Here is a 25,825-nt window from a genome sequence, read left to right as displayed (position 1 = left end):
TGTGGAATCTGTTACCATATGGAATAGTTGTGGTGAACTGTGTGGATACTTATAAGGGAGAGGTGGTAGTGCAGTAGTAATTTGACTGGACCAGCAATCCAGAACCCAGACTAATGTTCCACAGGAGATGGTGAAATTTAAATTCAATGAAAAATTTGAATTAAAAGATATCCTGATTGTAAATACTGTTGATTGTTGCAAAACCAAGGAAATCTGCTATCTATACGGTCTGGCCTATATGTGACTCGAGATCCACAACAATGTTGTTGACTTAACTGTTCTCTGGGCAGTCAGGGACTGATAGTAAGTGGGCAGTCATGGACAACTGCAGAATGTGAATTCAGGGTTGTGTTGATAGAAATAGCAGGCTGCAAGGACACTACACTAGAGTGTCACTGCCAGCATGTGGCCTATTTACGTGCTCAAGTATTGAGAAATAATATCAATCAAACAAACTGTGACCCAACGTTACTTCAGTTTTCTGCAATGCTGCGCCATTCACAGAAGCCCTACAGCGTGAAAGCAGACCATTCAGCCCATTGAGTCCATACTAATGCTCTAATGAGCAACCCACCCAGAGCCACTCCCCTATCCTATCCTTGTAACACTGTATTTCCCATGGCTAATCCACTTAGCCTGCACATCACTTGGACACTATGGGCAACTTAGCATGGCCAATCCACCTAAACTGCATGTTTGGACTGTGGGAGGAAACCGGAGCACCTGGAGGAAATGCACACAGACACGGGGTAAACGTGCAAACTCCACACAGACAGTTCTCCAAGGGTGGAACTGAACTCGGATCCCTGGTGCTGTGAGGTAGAAAGCTAACCACTGTGCTGCCGTTAGATTTCAAAGCTGGAGAAAACTGAATTGTAAAGAGAAAGCTTGTTCGTATCAAATGCTCTTTTATACTTCTGAAACACATTTAAGAGAACCATAATCAACAGCAATTATAATACACAATTGTTGTGTGGACAACAAATTTATTGACATTTAGGTCCCATTTTAAACTCCAAAGTAACTCCAAAAAATCACTGATTTATAGAGAAACATTTTATGGTTATCATAGTTAGAATATTAAAAGGCAGAGTTCTGAAGTAGGGGGTCCAAGTTAAATTCCGGTTTATACAGGGAGTAATTCTGTCAGCTTTGGCTAAGTATCTTGGAAAACGACAGAGTGACACGGAAAACTTATGCAAGTGCTATCTCTTCCTTGGTAACCAAAGTATGCTGAGTAGCAAGGAGACATGATTGTTCCAACCATTGCTGGCTTAGATGGAGGAAAATCAAATCAAAATTTAAAATTTTATTTGCCTGGGCAGTGGAAACCTGTGGATGATAACGCATAGTACGGCCACAGAAGTCTGTAGAATAGTCAGGAGCTTCTCTCTTTGCTTTTCCAAACATCTTTATGCAAGAAAAGATGATTCAGTATTTTCAACACATGAATTAACAGCGAGAAAAAAATCCACAGGATTTGGACACAAAATATAGAAGCAAAATATAAATAAAGGACAGACACAACTGATATTACCAGTTAATTGTTGGTACATCATTAGCAATCTAATTCCACATAAAACACACAGTTTTAAAAATAAGTACAAGTCTCGTTCAAATGTTTGGAGTTATCTATCTATTTTGACACCTCTATTCTAAACTTAATGCAATCTTTGCATAACCAAAATGTACATAAAGGGAATTATAAATCTAATATTTATTGCTAAAATGTAAACATCAGGATAATGCCTGTTGGCCCATTTAATATAAATTCAGAATATATTTTTTACACAATACATTTAATGCTAAAGTTGTCCTTTTTACTGCTATCAGATCTTTGAATTTCTGTTAACAAATCCACATCAGAAAGAAAAACGAGATATATCAATATAATGCATATAATTCTGCACAGGTTTTCTTAAAATAAATATATTTTATATAAAACCGTTAGTACATTGAAGTGTTGTTGCTTTTCTGGAGCTCCCAGGAAGATGTATTTCAGGGTTTTGGTCACATAATGTAAGTACCATCTTTTAAAAGTTTTACAGTTTCCATTTGCTGTGTCATAGCAAGGATTTCTTGGAAACCTGTACTCAGACCCGACATATGCTGGAAGTAGGACTCCTTCTCCACCTGAACCGACAAGTTATTTACACCAACATCTTTTAAAGCAGCTATCACCTGGTTATATTATAAACAAAGAAGTGGTTATAATCCATTAATGCATACTTTAATATTCTTTTCAAAGCTCTTGCTATACAATTTTCACTTACAGTGAGCATAAAAATCAAAAAATAATACTTATATTTTATGACAATTCTATTACTACATAAAATACCTGAGTGGGAGGTGGGGAGGACAGTCAATGAGAGGTTTGGGATGGAGGGAGTGTTGGAAATGAGAAGAGGGAAAGGAAGGAATATGCTAAGGGGAAGAGGAATTTCCTTGTAGAGAGTGGTGGGGTGGGGAGAAAAGACTTGGACAGAAAAGACTCAAGATGGGTGAGAGGAAAGGAAGGGAAGTAGAAGTAGTGAGTGACGTGGATGAGGATAGACATGCATTTTTATGGATCTATTCAAGTTCCAATTCCAGGGAAGTTGCCCCACATTGTAGCTGGCATGGTTGACTTGGTTCTAGAAGTGTCTAGCTTTAGTTAATAATACTAGTCACATTTTGGGAAGTGGATTTCTGTTAATTGCTTATAGAGATAACTTCACCCTTGTGCTGGGTACACTGAACCTGGTGATGTTTGTGTTGTACATGTTCAGAATGTATCCATCTGAGGACAGATCATCATTCACTGGATTTCCTTCCAAGTCTTTTGCAACCATTGATACGGCTCCAAGAGAGCCTGCTGCACACGTTTCCAACTCAGAATACAATTACATGTAATTTCTCTTACCTTGCAAAAGTTTACTTGGAACTGTAACAAGAACTTCAATGTGACATTGTATCCTGCGACTAATATGTAACAAAATTCGAAATGGATTTCACAAAATGCTTTTGTAAAAACTGGATAATTTTTAAAAGGAATGCTTTATGCTGAAAGTGCTGAATGCATGTTTGTACTCGTACAGTTCACAAGTTTTTGACAGTATTTGTTTTTGGGACCAATCAAATAGACTGCAGTGTAATTTAAAAAAGTCTCCCACTTTCTCATGCTCCTATTCATTCTAGATATTGATACAATATGGGACATTAATTCTACAGCAAGCTCCAAGTTATTGAATGTCATTAGGTAAAGTTGAATTTACTGTAGGTCTGTGAAAGAACTAGCAAATGTGAATAGTTAATACAAGCTTCATATTAAAAGTTTTCTTAAAAAACATGAGATAAACTATACAGCACATACAACTAAGCAGCACTATACCTGCTGTACAATTCTCTGCTCCACAACATCTGGCATGACCTGCACATGCAGGGTTCCTGCTATTACACTGGCTGAGTGGCGCCAGAAATGAGGATCTCGATAAGATAGAACACCTTCAATTTTCTGGATCTGAAACAATTTATAGAATTCAGAAAAACAAACTATTATTTCTTTACAATGCAACGGGAGACTTCCAAATGTTAAAAACTTCACTTTTTGGAGAATGATATTACAGAAATTGACAAAGGAGGAAACAATTTGAACTATCTTATCGGAAAGACTTCAGTGGCATAATTTCGAACTGATCACATTTCCTCCTCTACTTCAAACCTTTAACTATCAATATCTTTCTTAAATGTTGAACTGCTTTTTGCCTCAATTATCCCCACTGTAAAACAAAATTAACAACTTTCTACACATTAAGCTGCCTTGTCTACAGTATGTTTTGTGTTTTTTTAAAAACTCACTACCTTACTCTATCAACTACTTGCACTTATTTAGTGCTTTTATCATAGATAAACTCAAAAGCACTGCACATTGGTGTAATTAAAAAATTATGTTGAACCAAGGGACATGTAACGCAAATCAATTTGTGAAAATATGAAACAATAAATAAGTCTGATAAGACTGCCTACTGTAAAATCTATATATCACTAGATCAAGACAGATTTAGAAATTTTGCTCAATATTACCTGAGGTCATAACTTTAAGCAATATTGAATGTTACATCAGCAAGTTTGACTTTTTAAATGGAAATGTAAAATTTTTTTGTAATTGAATATTCAGAAGTAAATAGATTCTGACCTTATTTAGGGCACTAATGAGTTGCTTCTCAAGTTCTGGTGGCGTCCGTAGCAGCAATAATTGACAAGCATCTTTCATAAGTGGAATAACACTTAGAAATATTAATATAGCAATGAAAAGAGAGCAAATAGGATCAGCAATTAGCCATCCAAACTGACGAATTAGAAGAGATGAGATGATCACTCCAACACTGCCGAGCGTATCTGCCAGCACGTGCAGAAATACTCCTGCAACACAAAATGTACTTTTACAAAGGAATGGCAGCAATGGAAAATACCACTGAAGTCTATTTTGACAGTCCACTCTCTGGAAAATAGATCACAAAATATGTGTCTTTCTCTCTATAACATTTGTTTTGTTATTTAATGGCTTTAAATTATTTGATTCAAATAGTCCCTTTGTTGTCACTGGCAGACGAACATACATATGTTCCCAAAAAATTAAAACTGCATCAATTAAATCTCTCCTTTTCACTCTTCCAAGTTTATGTTTATGCCCTTTTGATGTAGACTGTTAGATGCATTGAAGCTGAGAATATACAGTGTTAAACAAAAGCCTTGCATCTTCCAGGACTTTAGGATGTCTCAAAGCAGCTTTACAGCCAAAGATGCAATCTGAATCGTGGTTGATTTGCAAATTGCAAAGTCCCAGAAACAGTAACATGAAAAAGACCATATAATCCACTTGAATGAAGTTTGTTGACGAATAAATACGGGCTAGAACATAGGGAGAACTTCTCTGCTCTTCTTTGAAATAGTATGATAGAATCATTTATGGTCACCTGAGTGGGCAGGCAAGACCTTGGATTAAAGTTTCATCCAAAAGCTAATACTTGCTGTACTGGAGTGTCAGTCTAGATTTTGCCCTGAAAGTCTCTGGCATCTGATTTGAATCCACAATTTCGAATTAGAGATGAGCTTGCTACCAGCTGATACCTTAAAAGTTCAATGCTCAGAGACATCATTAGCTGTACTGAAATGATGGAAGCCAACATGTAAACAAAAAGTCACTCAGTTCCCAAAGCTTAGTGGATTAAACAACAAGCCACTTCAATTACATTTAAGTACTTATGAAGCAATAACTGCTATATAGACAAAAAAAAAACAAAACACTTTACAGAAGTGATAAATATCACATTTTTATATTCTGGTAATTTCTGCACTTTCTTTGAGAGTCAAGCTCAGTCTTAAAGGGATTTATAGGTTTATATCTGACTCATTTCCAAAGGGAGTGGCAACTCCGCCTCCCATGGCTTCTAATTAACCCTCCTTATATGCCCTCAGTATCAGATTATTGACCCATAGACGCATAACTAGATCTCCATTGTAGAAAAACTCAAAGAATATTATATTGGACATACAGTGGCAGAAATGCAATGTCTTATGTGCATAGCAGTGAGAGAAGTTGAAAATATTTCAAATTCAATTTAAAGCACACAAAAGAAGTCTAACAGACAACCTGTCCCTCATTTAACATGAAATACTTGGTACTTGACTCATAATGAATAAAAATTTGGAAGTGGAATTGTGGCTAGGTGGCTCTTTGAGAAAAACACTAGCTGATGTCCAGTTACGTCGCACAAATCTATGATTCGTGAATATTAGTTTAACATGACTGCTCATACAGACTAAACTTTATAGACATAAGCTACTGCCTTTGAGTACATTTTAATGATAATTTAAAAATGCTTGCGTCTAAATTATTTTTACTTTCTGCTTAATTTAACTGCACACTACAACTATTTGCATGCTTTACCTCGCATGTTAGCATTCATTCCACCACCTGAAGATCCATGGGAGTGACCATGGTTGTGGCTATGGCTATGGCCATGTCCTCCTCCATGTCCATGATCGCCATGAGAATGCCCATGTCCGTGACTGTGGCCATGCTCATGTGAAGAACAACTGCTTCGAGAACCACCATGGGAATGGGCGTGGCTAAAGGCACAGATACCAATCAGGTTCACTATCAGACCCCCAATGGAAACAGGCTGTTCAACAGTAAGGAAGATATAAGGGAATAAATACATCCTTTGCAATATTGTTTTAATTTACAATGAAAACATCAACTTCTGCAATAAATATATTTTACACAAACTTCTTATATCGTTATACAGCATTCATGGTGCACAATTAAATAACACCGTATTCAAAAATTAAACCTTTATTGCTAAAGTAAAGTTACAAAATTAATGCCCTTAAACACTGCCAAATACACACGTGCAGATAATAGAGAAACACTCACTGTTAACATTTCTGTATCGATGTCTGGAGGATCAAAGACTCTAGCCACAGACTCAACAAAAACAAAAAATGCTATAACCATTAGAAAAAGTCCATTAATAAATCCAGACAGAATTTCAAGACGTCCATATCTGTAGGCGGGAAGGGAAAAAGTCATTATTCAATTTATTTGAGAAATTACCAGCAAGATCAAAAAGTACTGTAATTACAACATCAGAATCAAATACATTATTTTACACAGCAACATCATGCCAGATAACAACTTATAACCCTATGTGTGAAATTGCAATTTGTAAGCAGCCTATTGAAAGTGTGTACAGGAAGGTCATCACACTAATGCAGGAACTTCTTTTATTGAAACCTTATTTTACTACACTACCAATAAGTTGACAACTGTCTGCTGTATGTAGGAACTTACCATCTGTATTTAAGAACATAAGAACTAGGAGCAGGAGTAGGCAATTCAGCCCCTCGAGCCTATTCCACCATTGAAATCAATTGTGGCTGATCTCATCTCATTGTCAACTCCACTTTCTCACTGTTCCCTATACTGTTCAACCCATTATTAAAAATATGTCTCGCTGCAGAATTTTGAGATCTCAAAGGTGTCAATTTATTCAAATCCTCTTTCAATTCTGAAGACAGTACCGACTTTTCTACTTTGAGCACGTGTGTAAGTTGAAGGGAAAGACAAAAATCAACATTAGGAAAACTAACCCATAAGAGTAAATTCGAGTTGCCTTCCATCTGGTCATTAGGGCTGCAAAGAGGCCCAAGACTAGTGCTGAGCAGTCAAACAGCATGTGGAAACCATCAGAGATAAGGCCAAGACTGTTGGTCCACACACCATAGAACAATTCCACAAATGTAAAGGCCTAAAACAAAAAGAAAATGACTACTCAATGAATCAATTTGTTGTTTAGATCCAGCTTAATATGTAAGAGAATTGCTCATTCTACGCATTGTAGTTATTATTTCCTCACAAATGAATGAACTAACTTCTGAAAAGTATGGAGTAACAGCAACACTACAGATGCAAATGGGCAAATATGTCACAAAATATGCCTGTTTATATCCAGGTACAACTGCCAGGTCTTCCTTCCACATCACAAAATGCTGATTTCTTTAACATCATTTCCATTAGGCACTCTTCTTGTAGCCCTGTGGCAGCTGTTGTGCTGCAACCCTCAGACTTTTTCTCGTCACCTATGTACTCAATTATTTTAGTACCATCCTTGTTCAATGTTCCTTGCAGTGTTCTTAGCCAAACCAAGTTCCATTCGGCCATTATCCCCTGTTGTTGCTGAACTTCAATGGCTCCTGGTGCCTAAACACCTAAAATTTAAAAGGACCATTCTTATATTTAACTTACTTAATGATCTCTACTCAATCTCCTTCAACTGTACTTCACACCTGGTCAAAATTTTCTTGTTTTCCTATTGGCCCTTTCATCTCTGGTTTAGGGTGACTTTAGGAATCATGTCCATAAGATGCTTTGCTTTCAATCATCCTCTCCCTGCTCAACTCTTGTTTACACCCAGATCTTTGACCAAGTTAAGGTTCACTTCTTCTAATCTCCACGTTTATTTAGCCTTTTTATGTAGTGCCACGGATTTTAAAAAAAAATTAAAGGGTTTAAATAAATGTCAATGCTCTTGACTTTGTTCACCCTTCCAAATAAATCACAAGATCTCAAAGGCTTATCTCAATAAGAGATTGCCTGGAGATCAGTTGAAGCAGCCATTTTTTAAAATATAAAAAGGCAATATTGAGGAGCCTAGATGGAAAACTAATCTTGTGCATTACCCGCATGGGCCCAAGCTATGCCTGCCTCTTTGCAGGTTACGTGGAACAATCCCTCTTCCGTACCTACACTGGCCCTAAACCCCACCTCTTCCTCCGTTACATTGATGACTGTATTGGCGCCGCCTCGTGCTCCCACGAGGAGCTCGAACAGTTCATCCACTTCACCAACACCTTCCACCCCAACCTTAAGTTTACCTGGACCATCTCTAATACTTCTCTTCCCTTCCTGGACCTCTCTGTCTCCATCTCAGGCAACCACCTAGAAACCGATATTCATTTCAAGCCCACCGACTCCCACAGCTACCTAGAATACTCCTCCTCCCACCCACCTTCCTGCAAAAATGCTATCCCCTATTCCCAATTCCTCCGCCGCATCTGCTCCCAGGATGAGGCATTCCACTTCCGTACATCTCAGTTGTCCTCGTTTTTCAAGGACCGTAACTTCCCCTCCTCAGTGGTCGAGAATGCCCTCAACCGTGTCTCCCACATCTCCCGCAACTCATCCCTCACACCCCGTCCACGCAATAAGAACCAAAAAAGAATCCCCCTCGTCCTCACGTACCACCCCACCAACCTCCGGATCCAACGCATCATCCTCCGACACTTCTGCCATCTGCAATCCGACCCCAACACCAAAGACATCTTTCCCTCCCCACCCTTATCTGCTTTCCGGAGGGACAACTCTCTCCATTACTCCCTTGTCCGCTCCACACTCCCCTCCAGCTCCACCACACCCGGCACTTTTCCCTGCAACCGCAGGAAGTGCTACACCTGCCCCCATACCTCCTCCCTCACCCCCATCCCAGGCCCCAAGAAGACTTTCCACATCAAGCAGATGTTCACCTGCACATCTGCCAATGTGGTATACTGCATCCGCTGTACCCGGTGTGGCCTCCGCTACATCGGGGAAACCAAGCAGAGACTCGGGGACCACTTTTCAGAACACCTACGCTCGGTTCGCAATAAACAACTGCACCTCCCAGTCGCGAACCATTTCAACTCCCCCTCCCATTCCTCAGACGACATGTCCATCCTGGGCCTCCTGAAGTCCCACAACGATGCCACCCGAAGGTTGCAGGAACAGCAACTCATATTCTGCTTGGGAACCCTGCAGCCCAATGGTATCAATGTGGATTTCACAAGCTTCAAAATCTCCCCTCCCCCTACCGCATCCCAAAACCAGTCCAGCTCGTCCCCGCCTCCCTAACCTGTTCTTCCTCCCACCTATCCACTCCTCCCACCTCAAGCCGCACCTCCATCTCCTACCGACCAACCTCATCCCGCCCCCTTGACCTGTCCGTCCTCCCTGGACTGACCTATCCCCTTCCTAACTCCCTACCTACACTCACCTTTACTGGCTCCATCCCCGCCTCTTCGACCTGTTTGTTTCCTCTCCACCTATCCTCTCCTCTATCCCTCTTCTATCCGCCTCCCACTCTCTCCCTATTTATTTCAAAACCCCCTTCCCCTCCCCCTTTTCTGATGAAGGGTCTAGGCCCGAAACGTCAGCCTCTCTGCTCCTATGATGCTGCTTGGCCTGCTGTGTTCATCCAGCCCTGCACCTTGTTGTCTCAATGCTTATATAGATTTGTTTCTGCAGTCTTATAGTTTCCTTTCCAAAAAGGGCTAATTCTGGCTAAGAAATGGCACAATGTATACTGGCAATACTTCAGCAACTCAAAAATTTGACTAAATTGAATTTTGTGAGGAAAGTTACTTTATACAGCTGGTTCAAGTCCTCAGTGAAGAAATCAAATGATGAAATTTGTATGAACTTAAGTACCTGCAATGTAAGAATTGTGCTTTGGTTTATAATTTTTATTGTTTTTCTGTATCCTGTCCAATGTTATCTGCTAAATTTGTCTACTTAACTATATGATTTTACAGGTTTCCATGTTTGATGTTCCAAACGTGATTAGTCAATATATTAATTTTCCAATACAAACAATCTGCAATTTATCCTTTGCATTATTAAAAACCATTAGTATTATTCATTAACACTTTTAAAATGTTTCAAATAGTTTACCTACACTATTCTTTGTCAGTATGGTTGTCTACTACACTTTCATCCAGCCCTGTTCTCAGCCCCTCAAAATTAGTATTTATCCAATCTATCAACCCGATTCTGTAATTTTGACATCCTTCTCTATAATCATCTTAAACTGTATTATATGGCCTAGGTGTTGCCCTACTTGTACCTCTCATCTGTTCGGTTCATTCTCCATTACTAGATCCAACTGTAAATCTTCCTCTTCTTAAACTCCTAACACATTTGTTAGATAGGACACTGTACACATTGTAGCAACTTCACTTCCTTATTTCCTTTTCCTACATCTTCTGCTCAATTAAGTTTGGGGAGTTCAAATCCCCAGTGATTATTATTCTATATTTATCACTCAATTCTCCAACTTGTCTGTATACTTCTTCCTGAACTGCCTTTCATTACTATGTGGTTTGTGGACTACACCAATTATTGAACTGAACCTGTATTGTTTTTATCTCTATACACATGGATTCTATTTTTTTTTCATGCTGATACTGAGCTCCTTTCTTCTACTGCCAATATCCCTAATAATTAGTCAGTCCATCTCCGTTATCCCCGATCTTTTCAAAATATGCCATAAATGTTTAATTCCTAGTCCTGATTTTTACGTAACCACGTCCCAGTAATTTCTACAATTTATGTTGCGCCCAAGGCATAGTGCTTACAGCTCCTCTATGTGCACTAAATGTATTGCTGTACAAACAGTTTAACTCATTTCTCATAGAATTTCCTCTCACTTTACAGTTAACCAACTTCTTAAGCTCCTGTTCTACAACTCTACTTAGTCCCTTGCCAATGTTTTAGAACCTGCTGCTAAAGGAGCCTTGCTGCAGTATGTTTGTAAATGGTATTTTCTATGGCCAGAATGTGTTGATAGTGGAGGAGTGACTTCAAGCAAGCTCCTTCATTCTGGATGGTATTGACGTTATTGCGTGTCTTGGAGTTGCAATCCTTCAGACAAGTCACACTCCATTAAAATTATTGCATTACACCAAAACTAAATATTGATACATAATTTAAAAAAAGAGTTACCTCAAGGGTCCACAAAGTGTGAGTCCAAAGAACCACAACAGCAAAATAATGCAACCACCAACTGCATGTTTACCGATCTTGACCCACTGCAAAAATATAATCATGTATTTCAGAATGGTGTATTTTGTTTAGCTCAGTCTATACCAAAGTAAATTTTTACTTCTAATGGATTCATGATTACCATATAAATCAATGCAATTGATAATAATTTTTTCAATGGAGAACAGGCAGTATGCCAAACTGCATGAGATCCTTGACAGAAAGTCATGACTGGCTAGTTTCGCAACCAGTGCTTGGCAGGCCAACTTTTTAGAAGGTCAAACAAAAAGGTTTGCTTTAGCTGGAAAGTATTTAAATCTTCTAGGCCAGTAGAATTTTGCTAAAGCTAAATCAAGTTGCTTGTCAAAAATATTTCCACCTGAAACACATTTAGAAAATGATAGGAGTTGAATCAGAACTTAAGGCTTATTTGACAAGTACAGCTTTTCACACAGCAGAGATGGTAAAAAAAAGTGGTAAGATTATTGGGCCAGTAATTATGCCCTAAGCCAAACAAACCCAACTGCTCCAGATTATGAAGTTTTAATAAAATCTGAAACTAAAAGTTAGTGTAATGGTGATGTAAACATAGTCAACTATTGTAAACACCCATCTGGTTTACTAATGTCCCCTTAAGGAATGAAATCTCCCTAATAGTATCTGGAAACTTCTGCCAAAATTTACAGAGCTGTCCCACGGACTAATAAAGTAACCAACTGCAATAGCCACATTCGCAGAATCATGCCTCTATTATTATCGTGAAGCCAGAAGGCGAACCCTGGTTCAAGTGCGACTTGCTCAGCAATAGTCTGTTAATCTGCACTCAGTTCCTGACCTTTCTGCTGCTTCGCTCCAAACACTTGTAAAAAGTTAAACTTCAGAGATGAGGTAAGAATGACCTTAACACCATGGCAGCATTTGACAAAGTATGAAATCAAAGACCCCCAGCAAAACTGGAGTTAATGGGAATAAAGGGAAAATTTTCCACTGGCTAGAGTCATACATAGCGAAAAGGTAACATGGATGTGGTTATTGGAGGTTACTTATCTCAGTTCCAGGATGTCACTGCAAGTGCTCCTCAGAACACAGCCCAGTCGATCATGCAAACCAGCCTGCTATCCATTGACTCCATCTATAGTTCCTGCTGCCTTGGGAAAGCAACCCAACATAATCAAAGACCCCCTCCCACCCTGGTTATTCATTCTTTCACCCTCTTCCATCAGGCAGAAGATATAAAAGTTTGAATACACGTATGAACAGATTCTTCTCCACTGTTATCAGACTTTTGAACAGACCTTTCAAATGTTAATTATATTCTCTTTCTCTGCACCTTCTCTGTGGCTGTAACTACCCTGACGCACTTTGTAATGAATGATCTGCCCATACAGCACATAAAACAAAATGTTTCACTCTTTTTTGGTACATGTAACAACAATAAATCAAAGAATACTGTCCTAGGCCCAATCATCTTCAAATGCTTCATCAATGACCTTCCCTCCATCAGAAGATCAAAAGTGAGGATGTTTGCTGATGATTACTCAATGCTCAACACCATTCATGGCGCAAAAGCAGCATGACCTGGATAACAGGACAAGTCAAGGATGATCAATGGGAGGTAACATTCGCAATACACACGTGTCAGGCAATAACTATCTCAAAAAAAAAGAGAATCTAACCATCAACCCTTGATACCCAGATCACTTGAATTAACGGACTCAACTGATTACAGCAGTTTTTTTGGAAAAGGTTTCTTGCCCATTGAGTGTGAGTTATATAGCTTGCTTATCATATGATCCTCTCCTACTAACCAGCAACTCCAATACGGTAATGGATTGGGTACTCTAGGTGGGTTATTACATCTAATGCCCCCAACCTAGATGATTGTCTGGATCTTGTGTAAACAGGTTCAGGAGATGATCCTATTTATTATCCTTCAACGTAATTATATCAGCTAGGGTTGACTCTGCGAAATGGCTTTGGAATTTATACTGTACAGTGACGCAAATATTCTTAGAAGCACTGGTTTCATGTTACCGGAATGTTGATTCAGTCTTTTTCGAAAAATCTGAAGTGTTTTCCGACCAGTAAAGTAACAATATATGTTTCTCATAAAGCATGGCTTCATAATGTGACTCTGTTGTTAAAAATGTTTTTTACACTTTGCATTCTGAAGTGAATACAGTGTCAAATACAATGTTAAATCTGCTGGGACATGTGGATTGAATCAGACCCATGAGGTTAATGCACAACTCAATAAATAAAATTGATCATAAATTTGTCATAAACCCAATAAACTCTACCTGATTACATAATCTATTGAGTAAAGCTTTAAGTAGGAAATGCTGAAACCTGAAAATGAAAGAAAACCACAATTACCTGTCTGACCAGTTCTACAATGTATATATACTACTGCTGAATTTTAAAAAATCCAGTTCTCCTTTACATACTGTCAGCTGATTTTTACATTCACTGCCTTCTATACGTTTAAGGGGCAACAGTGTAATCAACCAGGTGAAACGGATACACATGGCTCTTATATTGTCATCCCATTATAAATTAAATATGATTGTCACAAAGGGCTTTGCGCTATAATCTGTGCTATTAGTCTCCCTTGGTAATGTGCATTCCTAGCAAAATATTTACAGTGGATGGAGACAACATAGTGTGGAGCTGGAGGAACACAGCAGGTCAGGGAGCATCAGAGGAGTAGGAAAGTCGCTGTTTCGGGTCGGGACCCTTCTTCAGAACTGGGAGACTCTACAGTGGACTGGCTTGGCACCATATACAAATGTCAATAAGCACATCTAGTTTAGTGTATAAATTAGACTTGAGAAAGCTAATTTTCAGGTTGGGTGCAGGAATAAGCAAGTATTGATCATCTGTTAACTTTGAAATTGTCTTAAACGTTAATATCGCTCAAGAAAATAAGTGCTCCTGGGACTGAACTTTGGGGGAACACTACTGTAGATATTTCTTATGTCTGAGAAACAAATTTCAAAAACCTCTATCAAATTAGTTAAACACAATTTTCTTTTCAAAATCTATCCTGACTTTCCTAAATTAATTCACCTTTGATCAAATGATTGGTAATATTGTCCAAGATAATAAATTCTAAAAGCTTTCCCATCACTGATGTTAAACTGACTGGGTTTATCCTTGCATGCTGCTGTAAACATCTGCAATTTACCAATCCTCTGGCACTACCTCCATTCCTTCAGAGAATTAGAAGCTTATGCCAGTGCTTCTACATTTTCTACCCTTACTTCGCTTGCCATCCTGAGATGCAGCCCTTCTAGTCCTGGTAACTTATTAATATCGGACCACAGCCAATCTCTTTAATTCCTTCTCGAAAATTTTTTCGATCATCCAGTATTTCAACTGCCTCCTCCTCCCCTACATCTAGCGCAGCATCATCATCTATGAAGTACCTCAGCAATGCCTTTTACCTCTATTGGCACATATCCTTTTCAGTCACTAATCAGCACCACCCCTCCTTTTCCCTAATGCTCATCTGGCATTGAAGACTTTTGGATTCTCCTGTGTTAGTTGCTGGTCTCTTCTCAAACTCATTTTCTTCTTTACTATCAGTTTGAACTTTCTATAGTCAGCCTGGTTTTCACTGGTATTATCAATTGGACATTTACTATGCTTGCTTTCACTTAGGAGTTGGCTAGACAGTTGTTGGTGATGCAGAGTGATGTCCACAGTGTGGGTTCAATTCCTGCAACTGGCTGAAGTTACCATGAAGGACTCTCCTTTTAAAGATCTGCCCTGCCTGAGGCATGGTGACCCTCAGGTTAAACCGTTACCAGTCATCCATCTCTAATGAGAGAGTAGTCCAATAGTCCAGTAGATCTATGGTAACTTTACCTCGATTCCTGCTTGTTGAACCACATTATACTCTACTGACAAACTGTGGAATGAACGTACATGACAAACAAAATCTAATGTAAAAAAAGTCCAAAGCAATGCATTTAGGTCAGAAGAACGAGAAGAGGTAATTTAAAATTCAAGGTACAGTGAGAATGCAAGAACAGGGAGACATAGGAGTACATTAACTAAAATCAGTGAAGGTGAGAGGGTAGATTAAGACGACAGTTTAAAAGGCACACTGGATGTGGGCTTTATATAAAGAGCTTGGTGGGACAAGGGGAAGAAAATATTTGAAGCATTACACAGAAAAGGTGAGAGAGTAGAATGAGCTGGACTGCTCGCATAGCAAATAACACGTACACAAGAGGCCAAATAGCCTCCTGTGATATGACCACTTTATGACTGGATAGTACAATCTGCACCGGATTATGTTGCTGGAAATAAGAACATAAAAATAGGAACAGGAGTCAGCAAGTCAGTCCCTCGAGCCTGCTCCACTATCTGATACAGTTATTTGAAACACAACTAAAGAACAAAATAAAGTTACAAAGATTTTCAAAAATAAAAACAACATAAATCCCAGGTGATTCCAACTCAAGTCTCAGATAGAGTCCTAGAGATGTACAGCATGGAAACAGACCTGTCAGTTCAACTTATCCATGCCGACCAGATATCCTAAATCAATCCGGTCCCATTTACCAGCATTTTGTCCATATCCCTCTAAACCCTTCCAATTCATGTACGCATCCAGATGCCTTTTAAATGTTGTAATTGTACCCACCTCCACCACTTCCTCTGGCAGCTCATTCCATACATGCACCACCCTCTGTGGAAAAAGTTGCCCCTCAGGTCTCTCTCAAATCTTTCCTCTCTCATTTTAAACCTATGCTCTCTAGTTTTCCTTAGCCTGGGAAAAAGACCTTGGCTATTCACCCTATCCATGCCCCTCATGATTGTATAAACCTCTAAGGTCACCCCTCAGCCTCTGGCACTCCAGGAAAAATAGCCCCAGGCTATTTAGCCTTCCCTATAGCTCAATCCCTCCAACCCCAGCAATAGCCTTGTAGATCTTTTCGGAACCCTTTCAAGTTTCAAAATATCTTGACCATGGCAGGGAGACAAGAATTGAACTCAACTTTCCAAAAGTGGCTTCACCAATATCCTGTACAGCTGCAACATGACCTCCCAACTCCTATACTCAATGCACTGACCAATAAAGGCACGGATACCAAACACCTTCCTCACTACTCTGTCTACTTGCGACTCCACTTTCAAGGAGCTATGAACTTGCACCCCAAGGTCTTTGTTTGGCAACACTCCCCAGGACCCCACCATTAAGTGCATAAGTCCTGCGCTGATTTGCCTTACCAAAATGCAATACCTCACATTTATCTAAATTAACCTTTCACTGAACAAAGGATAGTGATGCGCTAACATACAACAAAAAAAAATTGTCCAGTTCATTATCATTGAGTTTAAGTGTTTAATGTCATTGACTTAAAAATGTTCTTTTTGTTTTAAGTAAATCCTTGTAATGGAGCACATTAAAGCATTTAATGCGTTGGGAGAAAAAGGACTTCAATTCTGCAGTCCAACTGCAAAGGGAGAGCACTAACGTTATTTCACCATGCTAAAAATTGAATCTAGATATGAAAAATATTCAGCTTATTAAGTGCAATCAGGATTGACAAGTGTAGGATTTGCAACATTATTTAATTTGATGTCGAAGCAAAGGCAGCACAATAAACTGAAAAGTTGAATTATCTTAATATTCATAAACAGAATGTGGTGTGCTAACATGTACAATGCTAGGATGTTTCTGCAGATTCAAATTTTGTATGCTGTAACTACAGCTTCAAGATTGGCAGTTTAACTATCTAAATGGCAGTGCAGGTTATATAATTGAGCTTCTATTAACATGACAAGGCACTTGAGTAATAAAAAAGAAGTTTACATTACAAGTATTTGTCAACAAATGCAAGACCAATTGGATTGGCCATCATTACAACAAAATATAAACTCTTCAACTACTTTCATTATTTTCCTACATTTAAAGCTATAGCTCACAAAGACAATGTCCTAATCCAGAATGCCAAATCCCAATCAACAAAATTAATAACATAAATAAATTTGGCCAGCAGAGGGATGAGCCGAGGTCAGGTTATTGTGAATAACAGTTGCAGTTATCTTCTTGAAACACAATGTAACTCACCAGCCGTCTCGATATTGGTTTGCCGGTAGAAAATGGTTTTTGAAATAAAACCAAGAATATCGCAGATCTGACAACAGAGAAAACAGAATAAGTGCTTTAGAATGGTCTAGTTTTCCAACCTGGATAAATGATTAGTTAAGTAAAACAGGTGGTGGATGTAGTCATCTCCATTCCTCACTATCAGCTGAATGGGTTTATAGAATCATGAGAAATGAATTTTTGTTATATTGAGCTTTTCCTCACAAATTAATTCTTTTATATTTATTATCTCATCCACACCATTTTTATTGAATCTGGGTACTACTTCAGCTCTAGAGTATAGGAGCTCTCCAAATGGGTACCCTCCTTCCTGGAGCAAATCTGACACATTTGTTCCTTTTGCAACAGAAGGTGCAAATGTAGAGCACTTAACACTAACCTCAAGAGTACAAACAATTTGATTATACAGTAACATAGTACTTGGAAACAACATTAGGCCATTCAGACCATCCAGCCTGCTCTACCATTCAATAAGCTCATGGCTGATCTGGATACATGCTCAATTCCATTGTCTTCCTAAAATCCATCTAATTTTCCAATATGGTGCCAGAGGTCGGCCACTCTTAGCAAGCTCTCCCAAGCACATCATCCCTTACATCTTTTATAATCATTTTACTCTTTTAAAGCTAAATTCTAAGTCTGTCAAAATTACTAACAATGTTCTTTTAAATTTACTTGCAGGTCTGGTGATTTTTCGATCTCTGGAAACAACCAACGGCCTGACTGGATTTGACCAGACGAAGACCAGGACCACAGGGAGCACCCAACTGCGTGAACCAATGGGGTCTGACTGCCGATGCTGGAACAGTGACTGCGATCACAAAGTGGCCAGTCAATTACTGGCTTCACAAAGGCCTGACTTGGATGTCACCGAGGCCCTACCCCGACATGGAGGGTTGACCAGACCGAGAACAAGAACCCCCGGAGTGCCCGAGGCCATGACCAGTGCCCAGGACCCCATCGAACAGCAGACCATCATTCCAACTCCCAGGCCCAAACAAAAACAGCCACTTACCCAGGAAACGTGGGAGACACACTGACCTGCAGGTGAGATGGAAACAACACAGTTTCAAGTTCTCCCTCCCCAGGCATAGTCCTGGCAAACATCCAAACCATTAAAAACAAACTGGATGAACTTAAAGACAGACTCACTTACCAAACAGAATTGAGAGACTACTGTGTGCGCTGGTTTAGAGAGACATGGCCCATTCCTGTTTCACTTGACTGTGCCTTACAATCGGAGGGTTTCTTAATCTACCGGATGGACCGTGTGGTGTCCTTGGGCAGGGCAAAGGCCTCTTGATCAACAACTCTTGGTGGTCGGACAGGACTATGGCAAGTTACTGCTCCCTGGACCTAGAATATCTAACAGTGAAATGTTGTCCCTACTACTTACTGCATGAGTTTACTTCTGCTATCCTAACTGTAGTTAACATCCTACCCCATGCGGAAGTGAACAGCGCACTTGATGAAATATGCACTGCCACATTCAGCCTTGAGACGGAATATCAAGGCCTTGCTCATTATAGCTGGTGAATTCAACCAGGCCAATCTCAAAGAGTGTGCTACCAAGATGCCAACAACATGTCTCCTGTCCTACTAGAGGCCAAAACACCCTTGACCATTGCTATACAACCATCAAGGATGCCTACCGCTACATCCCCTGCCTCCATTTTGGTAAATCAGACCACAAGGCTGTGCTCCTTCTCCTGGCTTACAAGCGGAAACTGAAGCCTGAAGACCCATTATGGAAAGTCATACAATGTTGGTCTGAGGTAATGGATGAGCTTGGACTGCTTGGAGTTGGTGGACTGGTCCACGTTCAAGAACTGTGGCCAACCTAAATGAACATGCCACTACTGTGCAGAGGACTTCATGCCAAAGAAGTTAATCCGAGTGTTCCTGAATCAGAAACCATGGATGAGCCGGAAGATCCATTCCCTCCTGAAGTCTGGGTCTAAGGCCTTCAAGTTGGGTGACCTTGACCTATGGAGGAAACCTAGGTACAATCTTCGCAAAGCTATCATGGACGCCAAGAGACAATACCAGATTAAACTAGAGTCCCAGACTAACAATACGAACACATGTTGACTGTGGTGAAGCTTACACAATATAGTGGGCTACAATGTGAAGCTGAGTAGAATTGCTGACAACAATGCATCCCTCCCCAATGAACTCAATGCATTCTATGATTCTAAACTCTAAACATTTTAAACTCTAAGACCTAGGACTCTGCTCCCCTCTCTGCAACTAGAACCATGACTTCCTGACCTGCATAGTGCAATCGATAAGGATAGGCGCCAACACCTCCTCCACAATAATCATCAACACCAGTGCCCTGCAAGGCTGCATACTCAGCCTTTTACTATACTCCTTACACACTCACAACTGTGTGGCCAAATTCAGCTCTAACTCCACTTACAAATTTGCTGAAAACACCACCGTGGTGAGGCGGATCTCAAACAACAACGAGACAGAGTGCAGAAAGGAGACAGACAGGTTACTGGCATGGTGTGAAGACAACAATCTCTGCTGGCAACAATGTCAGCAAAAATGAAGGAGCTGGTCATCAACTTTAGCAAACAGAGTAGAGGACACACCCCTGTCTGTATCGATGGTGCTGAGATGGAGATGGTCGAGTACTTCAAGTTCCTGGAAGTAAATATTACCAAATATCTATCCTGGTCCATTCACATCAATGCCCCTCAGACGCTAAGGAAATTTGGCATGTCTACAAAGGCTCTTACCAGTTTTTATAGAAAGCATCCTAAACGGATGCATCACATCTTGGTATGGCAGCAGAGAGTTGTGGATCCAGCTCAGCCCATCATGAAAACCAGCCTTCCTTCCACTGACTCAGTCTACACTTCCTGTCATCTTGGGAAAGCAGCCAACATAATCAAAGACCCCACCCCCACACCCTGATTATACTCTCTTCCATGTTCTTCCATCGAGCAGAAGATACAAAAGTTTGAAAAAACATACCAACAAATTTAAGAACATCTTCCCTGCTGTTATCAGACTTATGAACAGACCCCTCATATTAGTTGGTCTTTCTCTGCACCTTCCCTGTGGCTACAAGGCTATATTCTGCATCCTGGTCTATTACCCTGATGTACTTATGTAAGGTATGATTTGTCTGGTTAGCACGCAATAAAATGTATTTCACTGTATGCAGTATATGTGACAATAATAAATCAAAGCAAAAATAGTTCTGCCTTGAGTAAGTAACTTCCACTACTTTGAGGGAAGAGAGTTCCACAGACCAGCAACCTTGAGGAAATAACAAAACACAACTTTTGTCATAAAGGGAGACTTTGTATTCTTAAACTGTGTCCCCAGCTCTGCTCTCCTCCCTCCTACTCCAAAAAGGAAACATCCTTCCAGTATCACCCTATCAAGTTTCTTCTGAATCTTGTGTTTCTGCAAAATAATCTCTCATTCTTATAAATTCAAATGAATACAGGCCCAACTTGATCAACATTTCCTGACAGGGTAACTCCCTTATCTCAGGAATTAATCAAGTGAACCATCTTGGGACTGCTTCTAAAGCAATTATACCATTTTTCATATTTTGGACAGCAAAACTGTACACAATAAAACAGATATGGTCTCACAGAGTAAGATTTCCCTCCTCTTATGCTCCATTCCCCTTGCTATATATACTAATATTCCATGTGCCTTATCATTGCCATACCTGCATGCTAACTTTGTGATTCATGTACCAGCACACTAGATCCCTTTGTACCTCATTGTTCTACAATCTTTCTTCATTTAAGCAGCATTCCACTTTTCTATTTTTACTATCAAAGGATAATTAACTAATTCCTTTATCTCATCTACAGCATTGTTTATTGAACCTGGGTGCTGCTTCAGATCTAGAGAATAAGTGCTCTCCAAATAGATACCCCCTTCCTAAAGCAGATTTGATAAACTTGTTAATTAATTACCAAAGTGGTAATGATAATTTTGAAACATTGCATTATTTATTATCCCACTAGTTCCACATTCTTGTACAGGTAGCCCAGATGCAAAGAGATCACAAGGACGTGAGTAAATTTGAGATAATTACACTGCCTATCCCTTGCTTTTCATTGCAATTAAGAAAGAAAAATCTTAGAGCTTTTTAATTACTATAACATAGCCCTTATGAATTTCTATAATGTTATCAAAATAGTAATACATTTTAAAGTAACTGTAAAATTACAGAATCACATATGTTCATCCAATTGCCAGATCTTTCTTAAATCATTGCTTTGAATGATTTTAATGTTAAAAACTTACCCCAGCTGGATTATGAAGACAAACTGGACAATATGGACAACTTTAAGGAGGTCATATGATTCAAAAATCCCAATAACTTTAAGGAACTTAGCCAGGCACAGCAGTGTGATGTATCGTGTAAACCTGCAGCAAAAATACCAAAGATAGATCAGTACTTTTGTTTTATATACCAGTAAATTAAATAAGATAAATGACAAACCATAGTAACCGTCCTAATTTTTAAACTATGGATACAAATTCAGCAGCATAGGTGCGGATTAAGAAACATTTTATTATTTATACATTGAAAATTATACTTAATCCTTTCAAAATTTCCCATGCACAGCATTCTTAGCCTCTAAGAATGATACAGAAAGTGGCTCTTCAGCCCATCAGTCTTTTCTTTGAAAGGAGCTATCTAATAAGCTGCACTCCGTTGCCACTTACAGTCATGCAAAATTTACAAGTATTCCCAATTCCCTCTCAAAAATTGTCATTCAATTCCCTCTTAGACAATGCATTCCAGGTCATAATCTGAGGAAGGGTCACCGGACCCGAAACGTTAACTCTGTTTTCTCCTTCACAGATGCTGCCAGACCTGCTGAGTTTTTCCAGCAACTTTGTTTTTGTTCCAGGTCATAATCACTTGCTGCATAAAAGAAATTCTTATCTACCCTTGGGTTTATGCCATTATTTCTCTGTTAGATGTTAAGATATATGCAGCCTTTTCTCCCCTGGTCCAGTCCCTGCCAAATTCTGAGTCAAGGTAGGAAGAGATGAGTACAATGACCTCACCATGGCACATCAGGTAACTGATCTCATTTCATCCAGTTATCTCTCACCCCCCACTGCCTCCAAGCTGATAGCCCCCCAGCCCCGCACAGCTTGCTTCTACCTCCTTTCAAAAATCCACAAACAGGACTGCCTGGGCAGACCTATTGTGTCAGCCTGTTCCTGCCCCACAGAACTCATCTATTCCGACCTTGACTCAGTCTTTTCTCCCCAGTCCAGTCCCTGCCAACATACATTTGTGATTCCTCTGACGCTTTACGCCAGTTTCAGAACTGGCTGCAGCCACCTCCTCTTTACCATAGATGTGCAATCCCTTTACACGTCTATCCCCCACCAGGATGGTCTCAGGGTTCTCCGCTTCTTCCTGGAGCAAAGGCCTGAACTGTTCCTACCCACCGCCACCCTCCTCTGCTTAGCCAAGCTCATCCTTACCCTCAACAACTTTTCTTTTATGTCCTCTCATTTTCTTCAGGTCAGAGGGTTGGCCATGGGCACCTGCATGGGCCCCAGTTAAGCCTGTCTCTTCGTGGGGTACGTGGAACATTCCTTGTTCCAGTCCTATTCTGGCCCCCACCCGGAATTCTTTCTCTGATATATCGACGATATCATCGCTGCTGCTTCCCTCTCTTGTCTGGAATTGGAAACATTCATCGATTCTGCTTCCAATTTCCACCTTGCCCTCACTTTCACCTGGTCTATCTCTGACTCCTCCCTTCCCTTCCTTGTTATCTGTTTCAATTTCTGGGAATAGACTGGCCATTAATATCCACTATAAACCTACTGACTTCCACAGCTACCTGATCTATACATCCTCGCACTCTTCTTCCTGTAAAGACTCCATTCCATTCTCTCAGTTCCTCCAACTCTGTCACATATGTTCAGATGAGGCCAACTTTGACACTGGAGCCTCCGAAATGTCCACCTTCTTCCTCAACCTTGGATTCCTCAGCATCGTTGTCGAAAGAGTCCTCTGACCCATCTCCCACACTTCTGCACTTAACCCCTCTTCCCTCCCAGAAGAGCAATAGGGCTCCCCTTGTCCTTATCTACCATGCCACCAGCATCCACATCCAGAAGATCATCAACACCATTTCCACCACCTCCAGCTAGATGCCACCACCAGACATATACACCCCACCACCCCCCCTCTCCCCCCCCCCCCCCCACCGACCCCCCCTCCCTTGTCTGCACAGACCGTTCCCTCTGGGACACCGTGGTCCACTCTTCCTTCACTTCCAACACCTGCCCACAGCACCTTCCCCTGCAACTGCTGAAGGTGTAATACCTACCCACTTACCTCCTCCCACCCTAGTTTCCAAGGGCCCAAACATATCATCCAGGTGAAGCAGCCCGTTACCTGCAATTCCCACAATCTAGTCTACTGTATTCGCTGCTCAGAATGTGGTCTCCTCTACACCGGGGAAATGAAGTGTAGACTGGGTGACCGCTTTGCAGAACATCTACATTCTGCCCACAAAAGAGATCCTGAGCTTCCAGTTGCCTATCACTTTAACACGACACCCTATTCCCTAACTAATCTCTCTGTCTCAGGCTTGCTGCAGTGTTCCAGTGAAGCACAGTGCAAGCTGGAAGAACATCATGTCATTTTCCACTTGGGGACCCTGAAGCCCTCTGGACTCAAAATCAAGTTCAATAATCTTAGGACCTAAAATCTGCCGTGTCCTAGCCCCCTAGCCCACACACCAGGCCTTGTTATCACATAGCCTGCCATTACACCCTACCAATTGTTAGTTACTAACAGTCCCCATTAACAACAATTCACCCTCCCAGCCACATCATTATCAACTCCTTTGTCTGTCCAACTGTTCCTCTCTCACATTGGGCTCTATTCCCATCTAGCATTTACTCCTTACCCCCCTCCCCCACCACTATCTTCTGCATATAAACTGACATTTTCCTAGCGACCATCAGTTCTGAGGAAGGGTCACTGGACATGAAACATTAACTTGATTTTTCTTCAAAGATGCTGTCAGACTCATTCTTTTAAGGTGGCTTTAATAATTGTGCATTAAATTTAAAGCAGTACAGTCATAATTATTTAATATTTTATAATACAGTATTGATTCCTACATAATTTAAAACTGATTCTTAATAAATATAAATAAATATTCATAAATTTAAAAACATTGTTGTCTCCTACTTAACTCCTCATAGCCCACATCTACTTAGCAATACCTAGAATTATTACATTAGGAAATATTTAATTGTAGGACCAAATCTTAGCTAGTAAAGCTGACTCAGATCCTACTAATGATCTGAAACTTTTCTTAGGTGTGTTTTTCAGCTAATAAGTTTGACTAGGTATTAACCTTGCTGGGGTGGTTAGTTAAAGACAGAAGGACTCTTGGCAATAGAACTGTTTAAATTAGATGAAAATTTATTTTACTTTAGAAGTTCAGCAACAGAAATAGAACATGCAGAATTATGGATCATGCCAACATGTTGTTTTAAAAGTATACAGAGTATGAACCCTACTATCCCAATACCAAGAGTCATGAAGTAGATGAGAAAACTTTAAATCTGCAAGTCAATTTTCCACACCTGTTTAAATTTGAGAATTGCATCTTTAGTCATGCCCAGTACAGTTCAGTTTCTGGTCAATGATAAGCCCTGGGATTTTGACGGGGGACGCGATCATGTGTATACCAAAGTGATGTGGTTGAATGCAATAAGACATTCCAGCTCCAACAGCTTTTTAGGGAGTTCCAGTCGCCACTACCCTTTGGGTGAATAAATTACTCAATTTCCCTCTCACTCTGCAATCTATTACCTCCGGTAATTGACCACTTTGTTAAGAAAACTTATTCCGTCCTATTTAGTCCGTTGGCGCTCCTGATATTTTGACTGATCAGCTTACTGACAGTACCGGGACACATTTACCTGGAGCTGGGCGCATCCACAGGGCCCAGCCTGGTGCTGGAGATGATGTTGTTGGTGTATTTCTCCTCCATCCTTCACCCACCGCACGATCTCACCGCCTCTTCCTCCTCACATGATTCCCCAGGGAACTGCTTCTCGCCGCCACAGTCACAGGCCCGAAACCGGCGGCTCGAATGTCGAAACTAGTCGAGACGCCAGCCACGTTTAGTAAAAGGGACCGAGAGACCGCGCTCCAGCTTCCCGGAAGCCGGTGGGTGTGTACGGGGAGGATCAGCGAATTCCGCACCGGCACTGACCCTCAATCAACCGCCACACGAAAAATCAGCCTAGTAACCAGGGACAGCACCTCCCCACATTCCACCCCCTGCCGACCGCCACCGCCCGGTCCTCCCCGCATACCGCCCCCT

The 25,825-nt window shown here is 40.4% G+C and overlaps 2 protein-coding genes across 3 annotated transcripts in view; one reads left to right on the top strand and one right to left on the bottom strand.

Annotated features, from left to right (window-relative positions):
* LOC109920222 (microtubule-associated serine/threonine-protein kinase 4-like) overlaps positions 1-25,825 on the top strand; it is a 763,378-nt gene that overhangs the window by 263,927 nt on the left and 473,626 nt on the right. The window lies entirely within an intron of this gene.
* Positions 954-25,780, bottom strand: slc30a5 (solute carrier family 30 member 5). Its single transcript, XM_048619544.1, has 11 exons — positions 25,419-25,780; positions 21,747-21,869; positions 17,424-17,490; positions 11,300-11,385; positions 7,417-7,444; positions 7,135-7,292; positions 6,419-6,548; positions 5,930-6,164; positions 4,175-4,401; positions 3,371-3,499; positions 954-2,181 (listed from the first exon to the last, which is right to left on the bottom strand). The coding sequence occupies exons 1-11, from the start codon at positions 25,487-25,489 to the stop codon at positions 2,011-2,013; spliced, it is 1,425 nt and encodes a 474-aa protein (XP_048475501.1). The 5' UTR covers positions 25,490-25,780; the 3' UTR covers positions 954-2,010.

Source organism: Rhincodon typus, chromosome 3, assembly GCF_021869965.1.
Source record: "Rhincodon typus isolate 14 chromosome 3, sRhiTyp1.1, whole genome shotgun sequence".
Classification (NCBI taxonomy): domain Eukaryota; kingdom Metazoa; phylum Chordata; class Chondrichthyes; order Orectolobiformes; family Rhincodontidae; genus Rhincodon; species Rhincodon typus.
The sequence above is the reverse complement of the archived record's forward strand: the minus strand, read 5'-3'. Positions and strand labels throughout refer to the sequence as shown.

Coding starts and splice junctions, on each gene's coding strand:
- slc30a5 (XM_048619544.1), bottom strand. CDS start 25,489: ATGGAGGAGAAATACACCAACAACATCATCTCCAGCACCAGGCTGGGC. Junction 6,549..7,134: donor ACTCGAATTTACTCTTATGG/GTTAGTTTTCCT, acceptor TCCCGCCTACAG/ATATGGACGTCTTGAAATTC. Junction 2,182..3,370: donor AGCAGAGAATTGTACAGCAG/GTATAGTGCTGC, acceptor TAATATAACCAG/GTGATAGCTGCTTTAAAAGA.